At 48.0% G+C, this 25472-nt stretch overlaps 2 protein-coding genes across 2 annotated transcripts; both read left to right on the forward strand.

Annotated features, from left to right (window-relative positions):
* The first annotated feature begins 5034 nt into the window (after positions 1–5034).
* C1QA (complement C1q A chain) lies at positions 5035–11854 on the forward strand. The gene is made up of 3 exons (XM_053280586.1): positions 5035–5186; positions 8035–8204; positions 11122–11854. Exons 1-3 carry the CDS (start codon positions 5167–5169, stop codon positions 11685–11687), a joined length of 756 nt encoding a protein of 251 aa, XP_053136561.1. The 5' UTR covers positions 5035–5166; the 3' UTR covers positions 11688–11854.
* A 4459-nt stretch (positions 11855–16313) lies between these two features.
* Positions 16314–22962, forward strand: C1QC (complement C1q C chain). Its single transcript, XM_053281558.1, has 3 exons — positions 16314–16436; positions 19297–19487; positions 22155–22962. The coding sequence occupies exons 2-3, from the start codon at positions 19304–19306 to the stop codon at positions 22709–22711; spliced, it is 741 nt and encodes a 246-aa protein (XP_053137533.1). The 5' UTR covers positions 16314–16436; positions 19297–19303; the 3' UTR covers positions 22712–22962.
* The last annotated feature ends 2510 nt before the right edge of the window (positions 22963–25472 follow it).

Consider the following 25472-nt stretch of genomic DNA (forward strand, 5'->3'; position numbering starts at 1 on the left):
TTTGAGTGCAGTTAACGGCCAGCTGCCATGATATTCTGCAGAGTTTTAAATATTCTGAATCAACTACGACAGCGATCTTCATGATTTTTTCAAGACTGGGGTCCACTTTGGCAGTAGTCGTAGCTGTGGTTTATTTTCGGTCACTGACCAGAAAAAAACAGATACATAAAATTCATAGACATGAACAAGGAAAACTGAAAAGAAAAAAAAAATCAACTCAGATGATAATTACTACCTTCAGTACATAGCAGTATCCGAACATCCAACTACATAACATGGCCTTATGAATTCTTCTAGCAATTAGCAACCTGGTGACTACATTTAAAAAAACCCTTGTCATCATGGTATGATAAAATATTATTGCTTCGATCGCTCCTGAGTTTCTTGGGCTGAATCTTTGCCCAAACGGGACTGTGTTCAATCGACCTTTGAGCACGGCACTGTGCAAGATGTCGAACCTAGGGATGTGCACAGAACCAGTTTCCCTGGTTCAGTTTGAATCCAGTTTGGACACGAACCGGACCTGGCATGTTCGGTTTTGGCACCCCCGAACTTGGGGCCCGGTTCATTTTGAAGTCGAACCAGTTTGGCTCGGTTCGAGGGTGCCACACACATTAAAATTATTTCTCAAGGGCAGACCTACTGCCACCGAGGGCTTTGGGGGCCTCAGCGGGTGCCGCTGTGGCTGCGGGTGGGTCTGGTGGTTCCACCTCCCCCAACAGCCTCCCCCTGGGCTCCTACAGGCCCATTTCCCCCCTTTCAGGGCTGTTTCAGCCTTCTGTGTGTGCACGGCAGCCATTTTTTAGGCCATCGCACATGTGATTGGGCCATTCGTGTGGCTATGGGTTCGGCCCACAGGAGACTGGTGGGGGGGAGGCCGGCAGGGGCAGGGAGAACTGCTAGAGACCCCTCCGTAGCTGCAGGAGTATGCCCAAGGCCCCCACCACAACCAATCCCTCGGCAGCCGCAAGCCTGCTTTTAATTTTTTACTAATTTTAATACAGCCCCACCCCTGAACCAGGCCCAAACCGACCTGGGGGGAGGGGTCACCTCTGGGGGGAGGGGTAGAAGAGCTGGTCCTGTGGTAGCCAGCATGACTTGTCCCCTTAGCTAAGCAGGGTCCACCCTGGTTGCATATGAATGGGAGACTTGTTGTGTGAGCACTGGAAGAGATTCCCCTCAGGGGATGGAGCCGCTCTGGGAAGAGCAGAAGGTTTCAAGTTCCCTCTCTGGCTTCTCCAAGAGAGGGCTGAGAGAGACTCCTGCCTGCAGCCTTGGAGAAGCCGCTGCCAGTCTGTGAAGACAATACTGAGCTAGAGGGACCAAGGGTCTGACTCAGTATATGGCAGCTGTCTATATTCCTATGTTCTTATGTTCACCTTATTGAGCTGTGCCTGGGTAAACACCCTATGATACCTGGCTATCGTGATCTGGTTGGGGTATCTGGCAGGGCGTGTAAAGATTTGGTTTCCTAACACTTCTCCTCTTGAGATAAGGAACATAGGAAGCTGCTATATACTGAGTCAGACCCTTGGTCCACCTAGCTCAGTATTGTCTACCCAGACTGGCAGCGGCTTCTCCGAGGTTGCAGGCAGGAATCTCTCTCAGCCGTATCTTGGAGATGCTGCCAGGGAGGGAACTTGGAACCTTTCGCATGCAGGTGCTCTTCCCTGAGCGGCCCCATCCTCTAAGGGGGGAATATCTTGCAGTGCACACACTTCTAGTCTCCCATTCAAATGAAACTAGGGCAGACCCTGCTTAGCTAAGGGGACAGGTCATGCTTACTACCACCAGACCAGCTCTCCTTGATCTGTCTGCCATTCTATATCTGAGACGCTTGGTCAGAGCACCAACGGCCTGGTCAAAGTTTGTCACTGCTAATCACATAAGTAAGCAACTTCTGCTTATGTGAATGTTCCCGTTTAGCCACAAATTTGTCTGCCAGCATCAGCCAGCAAAAAAGCAAAAACAAACCCTGAATGTGAGAGCTGTTTCCCACTGTGCAGACCTCTGCACAGGTTGGCACTTTTCTCAATGATTGGGGTGGGGCCTTTAAGAGAGACAGAGCCCTCTCTTAAGAGTTCTAGGAGGAAAGCCCTGGGAAGGGCTAAACTTCCTGGGACTCTGTGTACTTTTGGACCATGCCACCCTGACCACTAGGCCGTACCACCCTTTTCCAGAGCTTGGAAGTTGGGGTAAGCAGCAAGGTGGCCAGATCTGCAGATGATACCAAACTATTTAAGGTAGTGAAATCCAAAACAGATTGTGAGGAGCTCCAAAAAGGATCTCTCCAAACTGGGGGAGTGGGCAACAAAGTGCCAAATGTGCTTCAATGTTGGCAAGTGTAAAGTGATGCACATTGGGACAAAAAAAACCAAGCTTCAAGTATACGTTGATGGGATCTGAGCTGTCAGTGACTGACCAGGGGAGGAATCTTGGGGTCGTGGTGGACAGCTCGTTGAAAGTGTTGACTCAATGTGAATAAGGCCAATTCCATGCTAGGGATCATTAGGAAGGGGATTGAAAAAAACCCGGCTAATATTATAATGCACTTATACAAAACTATGGTGTGGCCACACCTGGAGTACTGCGTACAATTCTGTTCACCACATCTAAAAAAGGACATTGTATAACTGGAAAAGGTGCAGAAGAGGACAACCAAGATGATCAAGGGCCTAGAGCACCTTCCTCATGAGACAAGGCTACAACACCTGGGCCTTTTTAGTTTAGAAAAAAAATGACTGCGGGAAGACATGATCGAGGTCTATAAAATCATGCATGAAGTGGAGGAAGTGGACAGAGAGAAATTCTTCTTCCTCTCACTTAGCACTAGAACCAGGGGATATCCCATGAAATTGATTGCCAGGAAATTAAGGACCAAGAAATGGAAGTACTTTTTCATACAATGCATAATCAACTTGTGGAATTCTCTGTCACAAGATGTGGTGTTGTGCTCGTTTGGATGGCTTGAAGAGGGGTTTGGAGAACTTCATGGAGGAGAGGTCTATCATCAGCTACTAGTCGGAGGGCTACAGGCCACCTCCAGCCTCAAAGGCAGGATGCCTCTGAGTCCCAGTTGCAGGGGAGCAACAGCAGGAGAGAGGGCATGCCCCAGTGGCATCTGGGGGGCTACTGTGTGAAACAGGATGCTGGACTAGATGAGTCTTGGGCCTGTTCTCCAGCAGGGGTGTTCTTATGTTCTTATGAATTACATGATGACCACCAGGCCCCGACACTCTCAATGCTAGGGAGTGCTGCCCTTTATCAGAGACCAGGGCACTCTGGAGCTGCATGATCATTACTAGGCGATTGCTACTCTGACCACTAGGCAGTGCTGTCTTTTTACAGCAAAGCACCCTTTTACACTCAAAGCACCCTGGAGTGGCACAGTTCCTAGGGGGTTACCACTCTAACCGCTAGGCAGCAGTACCACACTTTTGCAGGGCTCAGAGAACATCCTGGAATGGCATGATTACCACTGAACAAATGTATGAACATAAGAGCCACTCTGCTGAATCAGACGCAAGGCCTTTAATGTCCAGCATCCCGTTTCCAAGATGATGCAAGGGTTCGAGAGGGTTTCCCAGTGCTTGGGAAAGTGCCGCGATGCATGCTGGGAATGGGAATCTCTCTCCTCTTATGGGAGGAAATCCAGTCTTGTGGAAGCAAGCAGGAATGCTAAGCAGAGTCTGCCCTGGTTTGTATTTGGATGGGAGACCATATGTGAGCACTCTAAGGTATTCCCCTTAGGGGACGTCTGATAAGAGTATCTGCATGCTTGTCTCCAGAAGGTTCCATGTTTCCTCCTTGGTGGCATCTCCAGATAGGGCTGGGAGAGACTCCTGCCTGCAACCTTGGAGAAGCTGCTGCCTGTCTGTGTGGATGATACTGAACTCGATGGACCAAGGGTCTGACTCTGTATAAAGCCACTTCCTATGTTCCCTATGTTATATGTACCTTTGCAACAAGTGCTGTTCTCTGGCCTGCGGATGGAGGCCAGTGTTTCTTGTAATAGAGATTCCCAGATGTTGACCACAAATCCCATCACCCCCAGCTGCAAAGGCCTTAGACTGGGGGTCATGGGGAATGTAGTTGTCATCATCTGGAAACCCTGTTACAGGGAATACTGATGGAGACCAGAAGACTCTCGACTGAGTCCCAGAATGCAGGGAGAAATCCCCTGGGTGTGTGATCTCCAGTTTATGATTTCCGGATCGGGTATATGAACCTCTTAATGCTCCCCAGGCTCAGACTATCCTACTTCGGAGACATTATGCGAAGACCCAGCTCCCTTGAGAAATCCATAATGCTTGGGAAAGTTGAAGGAAAGAGAAGAAGAGACCAGCAGCAAGGTGGATGGACTTGATTACGACAGCAATGAATGCACCACAGAGTCAGAGAGACCTTAAAGGCCTAGTTGAAGACAGATCATCCTGGAGAAAATCTATCTATGTGGTTGCTAAGAGTCAACACCAACTTGATGGCACTTAATCAATCAATCAATGCTTGCGTGCAGTCTGAGGTGAGCATTACAACCCCAAGAGTTCTTCTCTAGCTCAGATTGTAATCCGAGCAACAGAACTGTCCCCTCCCTCTCTGCCTGCCTCCTGATTTCCTACATATCTGTCAGGTGGAAGCAATGGCAAAAAGGTTGCACTGGAGAGCTCCATTGCTCCTTAGCACCTCCTGGAATTCTGCTGCTGCAGTGTCCAAGACACCAGGCCCCCTGGGAAAATGTCGTTTCCTAAGCAATCCATGTCTACACTTGCCCTGGGAAAATCACAGTTCCCAAGGTCCCTAATGCCTGGGATACTGCCATAGTGCTGTTCTCAGCACCAATGGGCTTAATTTTGCTTCCGACAACAACAGCCATGCCCCTCCTAATCTGGATCAAGACTGCATTGGGAGGAAGGAGAGCTTCACTTGTTTGTCCGAATCTGGATGGGGCCTCTGTGGTTGCCCTCCCCACCCCCCATTTATCAAATAGCAGAAGGGTAGTCTGTCCCTACTGCAGAGTTATAAATTTCTCTGAGCTCGTGGGGCGTAGAGGAAAAGGGGAAGCAATTAAGAGGAGAGAGGAAAAGGAAGGGAAACTTCATTTTCTGTGACTCAGCCAAAATCATTTGCTCTTGCCTCTCTCTTTATACACTCCTCCCGAAGAAGCTGATGGAGAACCATCCAAGGAGGTAAGCAACCCTTCTGGGGTTCTTTCTTGCCCTTCCTTTCTGTAATGCCAGTTTGGTTCCTCCAGATAACCTACCCCACTCTCTGCTTTGCCACACACAATCCATGATGCAGCGCCCATTCAGTGCATATACAGGCATCACAACGATTGCAAGCCAACCCTATAGTGTTCTTTCCTACCCCAAAAGTGCGGTCAGAATTGTGAGCCGATGCTCTGAGTGCACCCCACTGAACTCAATGGGGCTTACTTCTGAGCTGGGATGTGGAGAAGCCACCTGAGCAAAGTCTCCAGCATTTTCTCCTTGGGAGGAAGTCTGAAATCCCTCTTTGGATCTCCGTTTCTCCTCAGAGGAATCCTGACCTTCTCTTTTGGATTTCATATGGAAGGAATTTGAGTTCTGGCCCTGCTTCTGAGTACCCATGTTCATAAGACTGCAGTTTGAGATCTTCTGTGTGAGCCATTTAATGCTTTCATTTCAGCCCTGGATAGATCTCCAGTTAAGAGCTCTCACATTCCCTACTTCATGCTCGGGTTTCTTTCTCTATCCCCAACTATAAGGTTTCTACAAGTTTACTACAAATTTACTACACCTTTACTACAGCGTCACTTTAATTTTACTACAACTTCTCTTGCATTCCTTATCCAACAAGGCTCCCTTTAGATTGTTCTTGAAAGGGAGATCCTAACGCCAGGTCATTTGTTAGGTCAGAAAACATGTGGGATCCTTGGAAAAATTCAGACGATCTCTTCATTTCCCCAAGCCTGGATAAATGGTCCAACTACCCCGGGAAGCCTTGCGGGGAGGGGTTGGCTCCCTCCCTTGATTTTTGCCACCAAAAGGTGTGAATTTGATCCTTCTATAATGTCATGCAACTATGCTAATTCTCAGGTAATGGATGTTATTTATTTAGCATATTTTTCTACCACCCAAAATGCAAGTTGGCATATTTTTATACTGCCCAAAACGCAAGTTGGCATGTTGGCAGTTTTTCTTCCACTCGGATTTTAATCTGAGCCAGAGAAGAATGTGGGTGTTAATAAAGTTTCTCTCCACTTTAGACAAGCTTTAATGACCCCCAGAAGTTCATCTGCAACCCTCCTGGCTCAGGATAACATCATCAGTATTTTTTGGAGCAGAAAAGTATAATGGTGGGGAACAGGGTTTATTTAATGTGCAGCTAGACACTTCTTATGCTATAGGGGGGAATTGTGCAGTAGAAACTAGGTGCAGTTGGGATTGTGGGGATTTAATGAGGATCAGAGATGGAGAAATAGATGAGAAAAAAGTCTGTCTCCCTCCCTCCCTCCCTCCCTTTCTCTCTTTCTTTCTTTCTTTCTTTCTTTCTTTCTTTCTTTCTTTCTTTCTTTCTTTCTTTCTTTCCCTCCCTCTCTCTCTTCCTCTCTCTTTCTCTGTATGTCTTTCTCTTTCCTTCCTCCCTGCTTTCTTTCTCTCTCTCCCCTCCCTCCTTTTCTCTCTCTTTCTCTCTCCCTCTCTTCTCTGTATGTCTTTCTCTCTCTTTTCCTTCCTTCCTTCCTTCCTTCCTTCTTTCTTTCTTTCTTTCTTTCTTTCTTTCTTTCTTTCTTTCTTTCTTTCTTTCTTTCCCTCCCTCTCTCTCTTCCTCTCTCTTTCTCTGTATGTCTTTCTCTTTCCTTCCTCCCTGCTTTCTCTCTCTCTCTCCCTTCCCTCCTTTTCTCTTTCTTTCTCTCTCCCTCTCTTCTCTGTATGTCTTTCTCTCTCTTTTCCTTCCTTCCTTCCTTCCTTCCTTCCTTCCTTCCTTCTTTCTTTCTTTCTCTCCCTCCCTCTCTCTCTTCCTCTCTCTTTCTCTGTATGTCTTTCTCTTTCCTTCCTCCCTGCTTTCTCTCTCTCTCTCCCCTCCCTCCTTTTCTCTTTCTTTCTCTCTCCCTCTCTTCTCTGTATGTCTTTCTCTCTCTTTTCCTTCCTTCCTTCCTTCCTTCCTTCCTTCCTTCCTTCCTTCCTTCTTTCTTTCTTTCTTTCTTTTTCTTTCTTTCTTTCTTTCTTTCTTTCTTTCTTTCTTTCTTTCTTTCTTTCTTTCTTTCTCTCCCTCCCTCTCTCTCTTCCTCTCTCTTTCTCTGTATGTCTTTCTCTTTCCTTCCTCCCTGCTTTCTCTCTCTCTCTCCCCTCCCTCCTTTTCTCTTTCTTTCTCTCTCCCTCTCTTCTCTGTATGTCTTTCTCTCTCTTTTCCTTCCTTCCTTCCTTGCTTCTTTCTTTCTTTCTTTCTTTCTTTCTTTCTCCCCCGCCCACCCCACTAACTGAGCAAAGAGGCACCTTTTAAAAGTGGTGGTTCTGTTTACTGAGCAGGGGAAGAGCAACTGGCCCTATCCAGCCCCAACACAGCATCCCTCCAATGACTGTTGCCGGTGTCTATCCTGTGTTTCTTTTTTAGACTGTGAGCCCTTTGGGGAGCCATGATAGATAGATAGATAGATAGATAGATAGATAGATAGATAGATAGATAGATAGATGTAAACCACTTTGGGAACTTTGGTTGAAAAGCAATATAAAAATATCCATCGGATTTCTTCCCTCTTGGTCTCTTTCTCTGACGTTCTCTGTTTGTTCTCAGTTTCTCTGTTATGTTTGGGGTGTGTGTTCCTTTCTTTTTTGACCGCTAGAAAAAGTGTGGGAGGTGCTCACAGATTGGGGTGGGTGGGTACTGCACTGGCTTCTTATGACCTTAGATTAAGCCCTGGTGGGGAAAGTCTCACCAGGAAACCAGAAGGGGTGGGCACTGCCCAGCAAGGCCTTCAAACTATTTCTAAATATTTAGAAATATGCTAAGTAAAATAAATAAAAATAAAATAAAACTGTCTCACGCTGATGTCTGCAGGCGCAGGATGGCGAGCCGATTCCGGCTGGCAATTTGTGTCCTGGCCCTGATGCTCGAGGTTGCAGCTCCTCAAGGGACCGTGTGCCAAGCCCCCAATGGCAGGGACGGGCACCCCGGGGTCCCAGGCCTGAACGGGAGGCAAGGACAAAAAGGTGATGTTGGTGAACCAGGTAAGACATCCTTGAAGCCAGGGCAGCTCCAGGACAGGACAAGGGGGCAAATCCCACCCCCCCCTGAAAAAACATAGTACCGGGAAGACCCGAGTTCAAATCCCCATTCAGCCATGAAACTCCCTGGGTGACTCTGGGCCAGTCATGTATCTCTCAGCTTGACCTACCTCACAGGGTTGTTGTGAGGATAAAAATAGCCATGTAACCTCTGAGCTCCTCTGTAGGATATAAGTGTAATAAATAAATAAATAAATAAATAGGTAGGTAGGTAGATAATTTTGAATCTGCCAGGGCCCTCGGCTCTTTATCTAAGACCCTGCTCATGGCCCCGCCACTAATACAGGTGAAACTCGGAAAATTAGAATATCGTGCAAAAGTCCATTAATTTCAGTAATGCAAATTAAAAGGTGAAACTGATATATGAGACAGACGCATTACATGCAAAGCGAGATAAGTCAAGCCTTAATTTGTTATAATTGTGATGATCATGGCGTACAGCTCATGAAAACCCCAAATCCACAATCCCAGAAAATTAGAATATTACATGGAACCAAGAAGACAAGGATTGTAGAATAGAACAATATCGGACCTCTGAAAAGTATAAGCATGCATATGTATTCAGTACTTGGTTTGGGCCCCTTTTGCAGCAATTACTGCCTCAGTGCGGCGTGTCATGGATGCTATCAGCCTGTGGCACTGATGAGGTATTATGGAAGACCAGGATGCTTCATTAGCGGCCTTCAGCAATTCTGCATTGTTTGGTCTCATGTCTCTCATCCTTCTCTCGGCAATGCCCCATAGATTCTCTATGGGGTCAGGTCAGGCGAGTTTGCTGGCCAATCAAGCAAAGTACACTGTATACTTTTCAGAGGTCCGATATTGTTCTATTCTTCAATCCTTGTCTTATTGGTTCCATGTAATATTCTAATTTTCTGAGATTGTGGATTTGGGGTTTTCATGAGCTGTACGCCATGATCATCACAATTATAACAAATTAAGGCTTGACTTATCTCGCTTTGCATGTAATGCGTCTGTCTCATATATCAGTTTCACCTTTTAATTTGCATTACTGAAATTAATGAACTTTTGCACGATATTCTAATTTTCCGAGTTTCACCTGTAGAGATCTGGTTGGCGGGGACTAGAGACAGGGCCTTTTCCGTTGTGGCCCCTCGGCTTTGGAACGCCCTCCCTGAAGTGCTTCGCCATGCTCCCTCCCTCAGTGTTTTTGAAAAACATTTCAAAATGCACCTTTTTAAGGAGGCTTTTTAATGCTCCATTATTGTTTTGTTATGTCTGGTAGGTTCTTTAGCTTTTTATAATTTTCAGTTTTAATTTGAACCTAATAATTATGGTTTTTAATCTGACTTTTAACAAAAAATTAATTAATTTTATTACTTCCATTGTATCTGTGTCTATCTTATAGTTATGAGCTGCCACGAGCAGCCGTACACTGGAGGGGCAGGGTTTAGATATTTCAAATAAATAAATAATAATAATATAATCCTCCCACACACACTGGTCCGCCAATTCTGTTTCAGAGATCTATGTGGGTCACAGCTTGCCCTCTCATAAATGCACTTTTTCCTCTTTCTATGCCCCCTCCCCTCGATTTTTGTCTGCAGCCACCACTATTTCAAAGAGCCCCAAATTGAGAAGGGTCATCTTTTCTGCAGAGCGGCAGGCAGAAGCAATGAGGACACTCTCTCACACACACATATACACACACAATTTTCTGGGAGGGGCTTTGAATAGCTTTAACGGAGGGTCAGTCTCCATCAGGTCTTCCCCTGCAGAGACTGTATGGTGAACACACACACACACACACAGAGCTCAGTGGCAGAGTATCTGCTTGGCATGCAGAAGGTTCCAAGTTCCTTCTCCCCTTGGAGAAGCTGCTGCCTGTCTACATAGACAATACTGAGCTAGAACGACCCATGGTTTGATTCAGCAGCATAAGGTAACCTGTGTATGTTCAGTTAGGCAGGGCCACATAACCTACATGCCTTGTATGCTGAAGCTCCTGGTTGAATTCTGTCATCTCCGGGTGGGGCTGGGAAATATCCATCCAAAATCCTGGAGAGCTGCTGCCGGTCAGTGTAGACAATCCTGAGCGAGACGGACCAAAGGTCTGACTCAGTATTAGGCAGCTACCGATGTGAGCATTTTATCCAGCCGACATATGAGGATTCCTGCCATTTTGCTTACCACCCAGAGATTGTATATGGGGCGATATATACATGCGAAAAATAAAAAAAAATGCGGAGTGTAGCACAAAGCCTTTAGTGGCCTCATGGGAAAGCAGTTTCCTACATGGCATTTCTCACCAGTGAAAAGCTTCTCTGGAAAATGCATATCAGGTTTCCTGGGCAGACAGACACAGACGGATAGATAGACAGACAGAGACAGAGACAGAGACAGACACAGACGCAGACACACACACACACACACAGAGGCTATTATTTTTCTTCTTAGTGAGAAATTGGGAAGCACAAATCATGGTTGAATCCCAGACTAACCTACCGAATAGTACTATTCAGGAGTTACTCTAAAGGACCACTTGATTTCACTGTGACTACTCAGGAGTAATTGAGTCTGGATACCAGGAAATGATTGCAGATTTCTGCTTATATCTCCAAATGCAAACACGCAGGAGATATCTCTTTCTGTATTTCTATAGCTACACTCACACACATATACACACAATTTTCTTGGAGAGGCTTTGAATAGCTTTAATGTGGGGTCAGTCTCCATCAGGTCTTCCCCTGCAGCGACTGTATGGTCAACACACACACATGCGCGCACACACACCCCAGAGGGAAAAGCAGGAGAGGCTGAAGAAAGGGCTTCACCCCGCCGGCCTCTTCCCTTCCCGGAGTGTGACCCTCAGGCCCGTAAATTTCTGCTTTTCTTTCAGGGAAGGCTGCAAGGAGCACAGGGATACGGGGACCCAAAGGTGACCCAGGTGAGCCTGGCCCACCTGGCTTGCCCGGGAACCAGGGTTACCATGGTCCACCTGGGCCCAGCGGCCCTCCTGGTGAACTAGGAGAAAAGGGTGAGAAGGGACAAGTGAGCAACATGGCCGAGCAACCCAAGCCAGCCTTCTCGGCCTCTCGGAGCAAGCCAGCTGCGAACGGCAACGTTGTGGTCTTTGACAAGATCATAACCAACTCAAACAACATCTACAGTGGGGAGATGGGGGTGTTCACCTGCAGAACCCCCGGCTACTATTACTTCACCTTCCAAGTCATTTCCACCGGCAACCTGTGCCTCACCCTCAAGCACAAAGAAGCCTCCGTGGCCACCTTCTGTGACACCAACAGCCAAGGCCTCCTGCAGGTCAACTCGGGCGGCAGCGTCCTGAAGCTGAACGAGGGCGAACGCGTCTGGCTGGAGACAGACCCCCAGGCGGGCAGCGCGGTCTATGACGGCACCGATGCCGACAGCGTCTTCAGCGGCTTCCTGCTCTTCCCATCCGAATGAGGAGGATGGCGTGGAGAAGTCCCAACCTCTTGTGGCAACGCTACCGGGACCGCTCTGCAAGGCTGTTGTGTGTGGGTGTAGGTATGCTTTCCCCAGTCCCCCGTCTATGCCACTTCTGCATGCTGTATCTCTCTTCCTTGGTGCACAATAAATATTGAGAATTACCACTTGCTTTGTAGGAACAATGCAGTGTGTTCAGTCGGCATCTCTTGGTTTAAGGAAATACGAAGCCTCTATTCACATTGAGCATGGCTTGAACAGAACATCTGTGCACAATGTACGCACGTACAAATGTGTGCACATGTGCAGCTGATCACGTATTATACTCAACACATGGACAGTAGGGATACCTCCCATCTGCGCCCTGCTTATGAGGGGGCTGTACCCAGGTTCATCTTTTAAATGAAGGCACGTACCCTCGCACAAACCCATGTACACACAGACATGACAGCCGTATGCGGATACCGAATTTACCTAAATCTAAGGAAAGTGCCCCCCCGCCAAGTTCTTCCTGTTAAATATGGTGGTGAAAATAGGAGCTGGGTCCTCCAGCTATCCCACAATGCATTGAACGGGCAGTGGAAAGGCCGCCACTAATATAGCAAGAGCTCTCCTCTCCCTGGCCCTGCTTCCCACCCAACTCTATGGTTAACATGGCTGCCGGCAGCCCAGGAATTCCTTAGAACAGTGAGATGAGCACTCCTCTCCCTGGCCTTGCTTCCCACCCAACTCTATGGTTAACATAGCTGTCAGCAGCCTAGGAATCCCTTAGTACATCCAGAGCTCTCCTGTCCCTGATCCTGCTTTTCACCTGTCTCTATGGTTAACATGGCTGCCGGCAGCCCAGACACAGTTTAAAACGCTCTGGTGGCACAGATGTCCAAAACAGAAGGTAGGGTGGGCTCTGTTTTTGTCCTTTCTCACTTTTGAGTAGCAGAGCTGGTCTACCCAGGTTCAGAACTGCTGGGTCGGAAGGACTTCCAGCCCTGGGCTAACCGTCTCCTGCTCAGGAATCTGTGGTCGTGAGAGTAGGCTCAGTGTCTGAAGAGGGCTTGGGAGGGAACTACCCACAGACATGGCGGGAGTGTTCTCACAGTCACCAAAGGTTGCTGCTCTTTGGGTCCCAAGGGTTCCTCCCACATTGACCTGATGTCTCATACACCTGCACTATGGACCAGGGGAGGGGAGGCGAGGGTGCTTGGAGTGGATTGTGTGTCAATGCTGCCATCTACACCAAGTCAGAAGAGAAAACAGAATTGTCAAGTTATCTTGGGACCCTGGTTCTCTCCCTAAGACACACCCCTACAAATACATCATGGAGAAGGTTGAAAACTGAACCAAAAACATACAGGAACATCTCGGTATTCATGGGGGTTCTGTTCCCCAACATTGCAGCTGATAAGGAATCTGTGAATATTGGGGTCATTACAGGCAATGTAAGCACAGAGGGTTATGTTCCTGGAGGCTGGGAAACTGGGGGTAAAAATGGGCCAGAATGGGGAGGAAATGCAAAATAAAGTGTCCGGCTGTGGTCCACAGGCCTCCAGCACTCCAGCAATGCCCCCTGCAAATGGCCAAAAATCCAAATTTGCCAAAAAAAAAAAAACCCAAATTGCCAAAATCCACCCACTGTGATTTTAAAACTTTTTTAAAAAATAAAACAAGCCACAAAATGGCTCCGACGCACAAAATGGCAGCCGGAAATGACCTCCGTAGTCATTTCCGGTGGCCTCCAATCTGAGGATATGCAGATTTAACTCATTTTTTGCTGGTTTCACATTGCTTGTACCGAAGTCAGGTGTACATTACCTGACCACGGACACACAAAACCGCAAGTACTGGACCCACGATTAACGAGGAACTCCTGTACTGCACACTCAAACTGTACATATCCCAATTCCACAATTCATTTTAGAAATTCTCCCTTTGGAATTCTGGAGGAGAGCAGGTCAAAGTGAATCCAAGAAACCACGAATCCAAGAAAAGTGAATCCAAGAACCAACTGAAGTAATAGAACAGGAGGAGGAATAAAGGGAAGAGTGCTGGTCTTGTGGCAGCCAGTGTGAATTGTCCTCTTTGCTAAGCAGGGTCCACCGTGGTTTACATTTGAATGGGAGACAATTGAAATAATAGAACAGGGGAAACCCTCTAAGGCAGGGCTTTTCAAAGCTGGATCCTGGGAGGCTGTTGTGCTACACCTCCCACCATCCCTAGCCATTCAGCCATTGTGGTTGGGGATGATGGGAGTTGTAGTCCAACACCATCTTCAGATCCAAGTTTGAGAACCCCAACTAGAGAGTTCCTAGTGAGAATGTTGTGCATTCTGGGTTCCAACTGGTTTTGTGGGAAGTGCATATTTATTTATTTATTTATTTATTTAGAAGATTTATATCTGGCTCTTCCTCCAAGGAGCCGAGAGCGGTGTACTACATACTTACGTTTCTTCTCACAACAACCCTGTGAAGTAGGTTAGGCTGAGAGAGAAGTGACTGGCCCAGAGTCACCCAGCTAGTTTCATGGCTGAATGGGGATTTGAACTCGGGTCTCCCCGGTCCTAGTCCAGCACTCTAACCACTACACCACGCTGGCTCCTGGTATATCCAGGAAAAACAAAAAGAAGAGTCTTCACCTGGAATTGATGCAGGGTTCAAAACAGCTGAGAAGGGCTCAAGTGACAGAGGTCTGGGGTGGCCCCAGCATTCCAATAAAGAGGCTCAAACCTGCCCTGAAAGCACTCCCTTTACTATTTCATTGTTATGCCATGAATTAAGCCCCTTTGCCACTTTACTCTTTGGCATAAATAAGAGCTGCTGGACAGCGGAACAGCCTGCCTCATGAAGTGGTGGGCACTCCACTGGAGGCCTTAAAGAGAGGCTCAATGGCCAACGATCAGAAATGATACTGTAGATCCCTGCACTGAGAAGGAGGGTGGACTAGAAGACCTCCAAGGTCCCTTCTGACACTAAAACTCTTAATTCTATGATCTAGAGAAGATTAAAGGGAGATATGAGAGCCGTCTTCCAAGAAGCCATCTCCAAATACCTAAAGGGTAATTGAGCACCTAATGGTGCAGCGAGGAAATAACTTGCCTAGGGAGCAAGAGGTTGCAGGTTTGAATCCCCGCTGGTATGCTTGCCAGACAATGGGAAAGATCTATATTGGGCAGCAGCAATATAGGAAGGTGCTGAAAGGCATCATCTCACACTGCGCAGGAGATGGCAATGGTCAACCCCTCCTGTATTCTACCAAAGACAAACACAGGGCTCTGTGGTCGCCAGGAGTCAAAATCGACTCAACAGCACATTTTACCTTTAATTGAGCAAAGAGACATCTTTTAAAAGTGGTGATTCTCTTGTATTTAGCAGGGGGAGAGCAACTGGCCCTATCCAACCCCAGCACAACATCCCTCTAGTGGCAGTTGCTGGTGTCTACCTTACATTTCTTTTTCTATTGTGAGCCCTTTGGAGACAGGGGGCCGATCCTATTTATGTATAATTTGTTTTTCTATGTAAACCGCTTTGAGAATTTTGTTGCAAAGCGGTATATAAATATTTGTTGTAGTAGTACTAGGAACATAGGAAGCTGCCATATACTGAGTCAGACCATTGGTTCATCTAGCTCAGTATTGCCTACACTGACTGGCAGCGGCTTCTATACAGTTACAGGTGGGAGTCTCTCTCAGCCCTATCTTAGAGAGGCTGGCAGGGAGGGAACTTGGAACTTTCTGCATGCAAACATACAGGTGCTCTTCCACTGAGCTACGGCCCCATCCCCTAAGGGAAATGTCTTACAGTGCTCACCCATGTAGTCTCCCATTCAAATGCAGACCAGGGCAGACCCTGCTTAGCAAAGGGGACAATTCATGCTCGCTCCCACAAGACCAGCTCTCCTCCTCGGGCACCTTGCTCATCGTGGTGGGCTCTCCTCTGGGTGAACAACCCAATGAGAGCAGGGCCACCTGTCAGGGATGTCGTAACAGAGCACTGAGCCGAAGGCTGGACTAGAAGACCTTCAGAGTCCCTGCCCATCCTCACTCTATGACGCTGTGATCTAGGGGGAGGGGGTGTTCTCCCTCTTTGGAAACCACAGGCAGAGGCTGTTTGGCCACTGAGCAAAGAGGCACCTTCTAAAAGTGGTGATTCTTTTGTATTTAGCAGGGGGAGAGCAACTGGCCCTATCCGGCCCCAGCACAGCATCCCTCCAGCAGCTGTTGCCAATGTCTATTTTATGTCTCTTTATGCGACTGTGAGCCCTTTGGGGACAGGGAGGGAGCCATCTTATTTATTTATGTATATCTATATCAACAACTTTGGGAACTTCTGAAAAACGGTATATCAATATCTACCATGTGTGTATGCTGTTGCCCTTTCCTGCGCTGAGCTGGGGTTGGTCTAGGCTCCCTTCCAACTCAAACATTCGGCAGAGTGAGTAGAATCTCCTGAAAGCTTGCACAGTGGAAGGGGAGTAGCGCTTAATGGTTAGAGTCCACTCCAGGAAACCTAAGCTCCTGGTCACTAACAGAAGATGCTAAGGAGGCATTGACCAGAAGCTTGGCAGATAAATAGAAATAGAAGAGGAAAGGGGGTGGGGAGGAGGGGCCAGTTCCTGATTCCTCCTGGCCACCAACTTCCCTGTTTTGGAGGAGGCTGTTGCAAAGCAGTGTTCCCAGACCCACACTGAGCTGGCCTGCTGTCCCCTCGTCAATCTGAGTTGCCTGCAAGCTGCAAGGGTCCATCTGCTCCTTCAAGGGTAAGACTGACCATCTCAGGGCAGAGAACCGTTCCCACCCTAGTCGGCAGCACTGACCCTCTGGGATGGGACAATCAGCTTTGGAAAAGATCTGGCTCCATCGTTTGGTTCTGGAAGGGCTGGGTTGCTCAGGACAGAGAGGCCCCCATTCTGGAAGGGACACACTTTGGGGCATTGGGATGGGGTGTCTAGTGGAGATTGTCTCTGGAATAGCTCTCTGGATTCCAGGAGAGACCTTTTTATGGGGTCAGGAATGTGTATGGGTCAGCTTTCTCCAAGCAGGGATACACCACCCTGTCAGTGCCTTAGAGATGTCACGGATGTAATGGCAACTTGTTTGACTCCTGTAGAATGTCCTCAGGTGTCTCTCATAGGCTTGTGCATTTTGATTCGGGTGCAAAACATTTTGTGCCCGAAAATGGCAATTTCGGAGATTTTGTAACCAAAACAAAATCAAGAATTAAAAAACAGAGATTTTTGCTTCCAAATCGAAATGACTGTGTTTCGGACAGAATGCTTTGTTCTTTGGGAAAGCATTGCAATTGAAATTGACTTCTCTGACTCTCTCCACTCCAGCTGAGGCACTGAGTGATTAGCAGAAGATAAGATATACAAAAAGCTTTTGAGCTTGAATGGTTTAGTTAAGTATGTGTTGTATTCAGTGTGATTGAAATGCAAACTGATCTTGCAAAGAGATTTGGAAGACAGCATTTTGAGACAGAAATACCCAAATATCTTTGGGAGCTCAATGCAATTCCAAAGCTCTTGCTAAAAGTCATGGTATAAATTGTGTGGAGAAGCTTTTCGAGAAGCTGGTTAGGAAAGTTCTGAAATTACACAGGTTTTTCTTTTCAAAGGTTTAGAAAGAATCTCTTGGTGTCTAGGTTTTGTTGCCCAGGTTGAGCAGTTTAATGTAATTTAGGCCACAATGTAATTTGGTGGGACAAATTGTCTAAGCCAGTGGTTCACAACTTTTGCCATTGCAGGGACAGGTCATCCACATGGGACTACAGGAGACAAAAGGAGGGGGTGGGGAATATCCCTGTCAATTTATTGACATCCCCAGGAATCTTAGTTGCTTCTCTGATCCATGGTTTTGCACTTTCTTAATTGCAGTGATGATAAATCCCAACAATTCTGAACAGTAGGCTTATTTGTTTGGGCTACGGCTCACTCCACTTCAGTTAAATGAACATTTGAATCTGTTCCATAGTACCAAGGCAGTTTTATTTTATTTTTATTTTATTTTTTTAACATTTTATATCCCTCTCTTCCTCCAAGGGCAAAGGAGCTGCTGCCTACTGAGTCAGACCATTGGTCCATCCGGCTCAGTATTGTCTACCCATTTTGGCAGCTTCTCTTCAGGGCTTCCCGCAGGAATTTTTCTCAGACCTACCTGCAAATGCTGAGGATTCAACCTGGGACCTTGGGCACACCAAGCAGATGCTCTACAACTGAGTTATGGCCCTATAAAAATGTTATCTGCTATTCCACAAAAATTTTAGGCGCATCGGAAGCTTCCTTCTACTGAGTCAGACCACTGAGCCCTCTATCTCAGGATTGTCTGCACTGACTAGCAGCAGCTTTCCAAGGATTCAGGCAGGGGGTCTTTCCCAGCCCTACCTGGAGATGCTACTGGGGATTGAACCTGGCACCTTCTGCATGCAAAGCAGATGCTCTGCCACTGTGGTACAGAGGTATATAGGGTGCTGCCTTTTACTGAGTCTGACCTTTGCTCCATCCAGCTCAGCATTGTCTGCACTGACTAGCAGCAGCTTTCCAAGGATTCAGGCAGGAGTCTTTCCCAGCCCTACCTGGAGATGCTACTGGGGATTGAACCTGGGACCTTCTGCTTGCTAAACAGATGCTCTACCCCTGACCTATGGCCCCTTCTCCTTGGGAAAACATCTGAAATCGGCCTTGAAATTTGCTTGCTCAAAAGGTCCATGCAATCTCCAACAGGTCAGAAAGAATGCCCTCAGCAAAAAGTGGTGCCTTGAAGAACAACATTCTGTCTTTCTAGCTCCCCCACTCTGACCCTCCCAAATCAGAGAAATGGCAGCTACTATTGCAAGGGGTCATGGGTTATGTGATTGGGTTCTGTGCTCTATAGACCTGACGGTGACAAGATGCAGAAAAGAAAACAGAGCTCCAGTAAGTCTTGGTAGCTTCTTACAGCAGGGAATTACAGAAGGTGCAACTTTTCACAGGGGAGGGACCCTAGGAAGTACTCTTACCACAAACCCCTGGAGAGGTGCTGCCGGTCAGAGCAGACAATACTGAGCAAGCTGGACCAATGCTCTGACTCAGTTTGGCAGTGTCCTTTGTTCATCTGGAGCATCCGGAGCTCACTGGCAGAGCCTCCCTGCTCCCTGCAGCCTTGGAAGAGACGCTCCCAGTCTGTGTAGACAATACTGAGCTAGATGGACCAATAGTCTGACTCGGTATAAGGCAGCTTCCTATGTTAGTGTGTCAAAAAGCGTGAGTCCACATTTACACACCGCGGAGCTCTCCTCTATGGGAGGAGAGCTGGTCTGGTGGTAGCAAGCATGAATTGTCTCCTTTGCTGAGCAGGGTCCACCCTGATTTACATTTGAATGGGAGTCTACATTTGAGCACTGTATGGTTTTCCACTTTGGGGATGGAGCTGCTCTGGGAAGAGCCGAAGGTTCAAAGTTCCCTCCCTGGCAGCATCTCCAAGATAGGGCTGAGAGAGATTCCTGCCTGCTACCTTCGAGAAGCTGCTGCCAGTCTGTGAAGACAATACTGAGCGAGATGGGCCCAGGGTCTGCTTCCTATGTTCCAATGTCCTAATTTCCCCCCATAACCTGCCGATTGCTTCTTTTTCCTCGCTCGACAGGACAAAGATGGGAGGTGACTCCAGGAGGCTTCTGGGCTGGGGATCCATCCTTCTTTGCCTGCTTCTGGCCGACTCGACTTTGGGAGTGGAAACGTCCCAGTTCTGCTACGGCACACCAGGGCTACCGGGGGTGCCAGGCACTCCTGGCAAAGATGGGCGAGATGGCCAGAAAGGATCCAAGGGAGAGCAAGGTAAGCTCCCCTTATGGGGACGGCCCAGCCACGCGGACACCGCGAGATGGACACTGAGTCCGATCCTTGGCCCATCGAGCTTCGTGTTGCCTACACTGACTGGCAGCAGCTCTCCAAGGTTTCTGGCAGCACCATGAGACCCTAAGAACAGCCCAGCGGGATCAGGCCCAAGGTGGCCCATCTAGTCCAGCATCCTGTTTCCCACAGTGGCCCACCAGATGCTGCTGGGAAGCCCACAGGCAAGAGGTATGTGCATGCCCTCTCTCCTGCGGTTGCTCCCCTGCAACTGGGATTGAGAGGCATCCTGCCTCTGAGGCTGGAGGTGGCCCACAGCGAACAGACTAGTCGCCATTGATAGACCTCTCCTCCATGACTTTGTCGAAGCCCCCTTTAATAACAATGCTATTGTTAACCCCCCAGAGACGAAGGTTTGGGGCGCTGTACACATTTGAGAAATGAATAAATAAAAAATAAAGAAATAAAGTCATCCAAGCTAGTGGCCATCACTGCATCCGGTGGCAGAGAATTCCATAGGTTCACCTGGGACCCTCTGCATGCTACACAGAGGCTCTGCCTCTCAGCTCCATCCCCATCCCCAAAGGGGGTGTACATGGGTCTCCCATCCAGGCCCTGACCACGCCAAGAGCAATTTAGCTTCAGTGAGGTGGTGGTGACATGGGCCCTTAGAGCCATGATCTGGGACCCATGCTTTGATGGCAATGGCAGAGGCCAGCCATTTGGTCTGGCAAGCAAAGTGGTTTCCGATGACCCCATCTCAAGGCTTATCAACCACCATGGGGAATGGTGCACTTTGGAGTGGTCCCTGATTTGATTCGGTGTATTGGGGAGTTCCCAAGACCATGAGAAGACAGGACCAAATTGAAGTAAAATGAATTGGACCTTTTTCGGCCTGATTGTAACCAAACTGCATGGTGGTCCGATACGGGGGAGCCCAGATTGAGTCAGTCTGTTATGATTCAGCCTCCATTTCACCCTGAAATTTTGGAAGCATCCCTAGCAAGCCACTGCAGGGGGAAATCTCACCCCAGACTCAGAGGCATGTAGTGACATGACTAGAGGAGTGGTCTGATCTTCACAACTTCACCCTCTATATCAGTTATCCCTTTTTGGCCTCTGACGGTGAACCGATTCGAAAATAATGAAGTGTTCTCGCTAGCCCTCTTTGATGTATTACTCATGGCCATTCTTGAAGGGAGATTCAAGAATAAGGGTGGAAAGCTGGTCTTGTGGTAACAAGCATGAATTGTCCCCATTGCTAAGCAGGGGCTGCCCAGGTTTGCATTTGAATGGGAGACTACATGTGTGGGCATTGTAAGAGATTCCCCTTAGGGGATGGGGCCGCTCTGGGAAGAGCATCTGCATGCAGAAGGTTCCAAGTTCCCTCCCTGGCTGAGGGGAGAGATAGGGCTGAGAGAGACTCCTGCCTGCAACCTTGGAGAAGCTGCTGCCAGCCTGTGTAGGCAATACTGAGCTAGGTTGACCAATGATCTGACTCGGTATAAGGCAGCTTCCTATGTTCCGAAGAAGATTCTGCCTTCCAAATGTTGATGCCCATGTCAAACAGGACGTACCAGAACAACAGTTTGCATATTCTATACTATAATTTTTACCAAGGTATCTGTTATCATTATCTGCTGCCATTTTAAAAACACTTTCTGGGACAGTCAGACAACTTTTAAGTAAATTACCCTTTAGTGGATTCAAATTCACTCAAATCTATATCTTTAGATGTTGCTGAGTTCTGCTTAATCACGAGTAAAGTCTGGCAGAAGATGTGTGGTTTAGTAGGACACCTATTCACCCCCAGCACAGTACTTCCAGTGACTGTTGCTGGTGTCTATCTTATGTTTCTTTTAGATTGTGAGCCCCTTGGAGACAGGGGTCCATCTTATTTATTTAGTATTTCTCTGTGTAAACCATCCTGAGCCATTTTTGGAAGGGCGGTATAGAAATCGAATCAATCATCATCATCATCATCATCATCATCATCATCATCACCATCATCGTCATCTTTGTATTTTGTTATTTTTTCCTATTTCTTTTTTTCCCTATTCTGCTATCCCCTGGTATTGCTATGTCGCTTATTTTAAAAACAAAATACAAAGATCTACAAATTGAAATTGAAAGGCTGTGGCAAAAGAAGACCAAAGTAATCCCAGTGGTAGTTGGCGCCCTGGGTGCAGTTCCAAAAGACCTTGAAGAGCACCTCAGCACCAGAGGGGCCACAGAAATCACCATCAGCCAATTACAAAAAGCAACTTTACTGGGAACAGCCTATATTCTGCGACGATGTCTATAATAAGAGCAGCACCAGTGATGACAGAATTCAGCCATCCCAGGTCCTTGGGAAGGACTCGATGTCTGGATAAAACAAACCAGTCAATAACACCTATCTGACTGTGTAAACAATGATGATGATGATGATGATGATGATGATGATGATGATGATGATGATGAAAATGTGTGTGTGTTTTAATCTGTTGCTAAGGTTACTTGGTTTTCAATATTCCTTTCCCCTCCGGTTGTTTGGAATAGAAGTCGCTATTAGCATTAGTTTTTGCTTTTGGATTTGCTTCTGGTCCTTGAACGAAATAAAGATACATTCATTCATTGACCGTGAACCTCTTCTGTCTTGGAATGATGCAGGTGCTCCAGCCATTCCGGGAAGCAAAGGTCCAAAGGGGGAGAAAGGAGAGTCTGGTGGACCTGGCCTGGGTGGGAAGAATGGGCCCCGAGGTCCTCCAGGCTCTCCTGGGGATCCTGGCCTGAAGGGTGAACCAGGCATCTCAGGCGAGCCGGGCGGCTACAAGCGCAACTACCAGTCGGCCTTCACGGTGATGCGCCAAACCCTTCAATACCCTGCCAAGAACACGCCAGTGATCTTCAACAGAGCCATCACCAATACCAACGAAGACTACAACACCGAGACGGGGAAGTTCACCTGCCGAATCCCGGGCCTCTACTACTTCACCTACCACGCCTCGCATACCGCCAACCTCTGCGTGAATATGTACAAGGACCGGGAGAAGGTGGCCAGTTTCTGCGACCACATGTCCAACGCCAAGCAAGTCACGTCGGGCGGGGTCCTGCAGCAGATGGAGGCTGGGCACCAGGTCTGGCTTGCCGTCAACGACTACAACGGCATGATTGGAATCGGCGGATCGGACAGCGTCTTCTCCGGCTTCCTGCTCTTCCCCGACTAGACCCTCTCAAAGCTCCGGAACCACCCAGCAAGGTCTCACTGCATGGATCCGTTCCAGAGCCCCGTGTAACTGCTTCTTTCCCTCTCTCTGGTTCCAAAAAAGGAGTCTAGAGCTCATGAAAATGCTTTGAATCGTTTTGTGGGGTTATTTTTGTTGTTGTTTTTGTTTCCAGCTGGTATGCATTTGCTTTGAAACAAAGGCCGCTGGCAAAATTCCTGCAATAATCCAATAAATAACACACCCAAAGAGTATTTTTCCCCTTTCCTTTTCTTTTCCCACCCCATTTTTTATTTTTTATTTTAACAAAACAACATACACATAACTAAGTAATTACGGAAAGGAGAGGAGAGCTGGTCTTGTGGTAGCAAGCATGACTTGTCCCCTTAGCTAAGCAGGGTCTGCCCTGGTTGCATATAAATGGGAGACTTGATGTGTGAGCCCTGGAAGATATTCCCCTTAGGGGATGGAGCTGCTCTGGGAAGAGCAGAAGGTTCCAAGTTCCCTCCCTGGCAGCATCTCCAAGATAGGGCTGAGAGATACTCCTGCCTGCAACCTGGGAGAAGCCGCTGCCAGTCTGTGAAGGCAATACTGAGCTAGATGGACCAAGGGTCTGATTTGGTATATGGCAGCTTCCTATGTTCCAGAAATATCAAACAATCACCAGTGTTAAAGTTCAGATAGGTAGATAGTAATATACAAATTGTCCATCGTAAGAGAGGAAAAGCACTTGCACTTAGGAACATAGGAAGCTGCCATATACTGAGACAGACCCTTGGTCTATCTAGCTCAGTATCATCTTCACAGACTGGCAGCGGCTTCTCCCAGGTTGCAGGCAGGAATCTCTTTCAGCCCGATCTTGGAGATGCTGCCAGGGAGGGAACTGGGAACTTAGATGCTCTTCGCAGAGCGGCTCCATCCCCCGAGGGGAATATCTTGCAGTGCTCACACATCAAGTCTCCCATTCATATGCAAACAGGGTGGACCCTGCTTAGCAAAGGGAACAAGTCATGCTTGCTACCACAAGACCAGCTGCTCAAGCTGGCTGTGCTCTACCAGATTTTGTGCATCATAGGAACATAGAAAGGCCCTTGGTTCATCTAGCGCAGCACTGCCTACACTAACAGGCAGCAGCTCTCCAAGGTTTCAAGCAGAAGTCTTTCCCAGGCCTGTTTGGGGGATGCTGTCTGGGATCAAACTTGGGCCCCTCTGCATACAAAGCAGATGCTCTACCAATGAGCGATGGCCCCATCCCTTATATTTAGGAACCTCAGAAGCTGACTTCTATTGAGTCAAACCCTTGGTCCTTCAATCTCAGTATTGTCTACTCAGACTGGCAGCAGCTTCTGCAAGGTTGCAGGCAGGAGTCTCTCTCAGCCCTATCTTGGAGATGCTGCCAGGGAGGGAACTTGGAACCTTCTGCTCTTCCCAGAGCGGCCCCATCCCCTGAGGGGAATCTCTTCCAGTGCTCACACATGTAGTCTCCCATCCAAATGCAAACCCGGATGGATACTGCTTAGCTCACACATGTCATCTCCCATCCAAATACAAACCAGGGTGAACCCTGCTTTGCAGAGTGGACAATCCCTGCTCTCAATCACAAAACCAGCTCTCCTCCCCTTCAGTTAGAGGCACATGACACATGGTGTAAAAAGTGAAGTTCAGCAGTCACAGCTTTGACTTGTTTGGTCTTGTTTGTTGGCGAAAGGGAGGAGACACTCTAGTCCCCTTTCTTGGCTGGGTCTCCATTATCCTCATCCTGATGTGGCCTCAAAGTGGTCCAGGGGAGGGTGTCGTTCAACCCCCTTTTCCTCCTCCTGCCTTGCTGCTTCTGGCCGGATCCTTCTCCAGGTGAATTCCAACCCTATTCCCTCATCATTGGCTGCCTCAACTTTCAATGACCCAGTGTTCCAATTCCCCTCTAAGCCCCTCCCCCTCCCAACTCTTGTTTCCTGTCTCCTCCAGTTGTGTGGCAATGCTGCTGCCTGGCTCCCTCGACTGCACCGGGCTCCCCCTCGGCCTGGACCTGTCTGGCCAGCAGCCTTGTTGCGGGAGAGAGGAAGTCCTGAAGGAGGAACACTGTGGCCCTCATGCTCTCGCCGCCATGTGCATGGCCATGAGAGCATCCAGGGAGCACAGCAGCCCGACGTGTCCTTTAAAAAAAAAATGCTCCAAAGCATAGTATCCAGATTATGGCTGGGTGAGGGGAGACTTTAACCCTTTCCCCCCACTGTGGCCCCGATCCATTTCACACACACCCCATCCTGCAGCTGCTGCTTCACCTGGAAGTTACCATGGTCAATCACAACTTCCCTCCTGAAAAAAATATTAGTCCTGGGAACTGTGATCCAGTTAACTTTTAAGAACATAATAAGAGCCCTGCTGGGTCAGGCCCAAGAAGGCCCAGCTACTCCAACATCCTGTTTCACATAGTGGCCCACCAGATGCCTCTGAGAAGCCCACAGGCAAGAGGTATGTGTATGCCTTCTCTCCTACTCCCCTGCAACTGGTATTTAGAGGCCTCTGAGGCTGGAGGTGGCCCACAGCCACCAGACTAGTAGCCACTGATAGACCTGCCCACCATGAATTTGTCTAAGCCCCTTTTAAAGCCATCCAAGCTGGTGGCCATCACCACATCCCATGGCAAAGAATTCCATCGATTAATTATGCGTTGTGTGGAAAAGCACTTCCTCTTGTCGGTCCGAAATTCCCCAACCTTCAGTTTCACGGGCTGACCCCTGGTCCGAGTGTTGGGAGAGAGGGA

The sequence above is a fragment of the Hemicordylus capensis genome, chromosome 16 (assembly GCF_027244095.1).
Source record: "Hemicordylus capensis ecotype Gifberg chromosome 16, rHemCap1.1.pri, whole genome shotgun sequence".
In the NCBI taxonomy this organism is placed as follows: Eukaryota; Metazoa; Chordata; class Lepidosauria; order Squamata; family Cordylidae; genus Hemicordylus; species Hemicordylus capensis.

Excerpts from the sequence above, each read along its gene's own strand:
- C1QA (XM_053280586.1), top strand. The coding sequence starts at position 5,167 with ATGGAGAACCATCCAAGGAG. Across the intron at positions 5,187-8,034 it reads ATGGAGAACCATCCAAGGAG|GCGCAGGATGGCGAGCCGAT; the intron begins GTAAGCAACCCT and ends TGATGTCTGCAG. Across the intron at positions 8,205-11,121 it reads AGGTGATGTTGGTGAACCAG|GGAAGGCTGCAAGGAGCACA; the intron begins GTAAGACATCCT and ends CTTTTCTTTCAG.
- C1QC (XM_053281558.1), top strand. The coding sequence starts at position 19,304 with ATGGGAGGTGACTCCAGGAGGCTTCTGGGCTGGGGATCCATCCTTCTT. Across the intron at positions 19,488-22,154 it reads AGGATCCAAGGGAGAGCAAG|GTGCTCCAGCCATTCCGGGA; the intron begins GTAAGCTCCCCT and ends GGAATGATGCAG.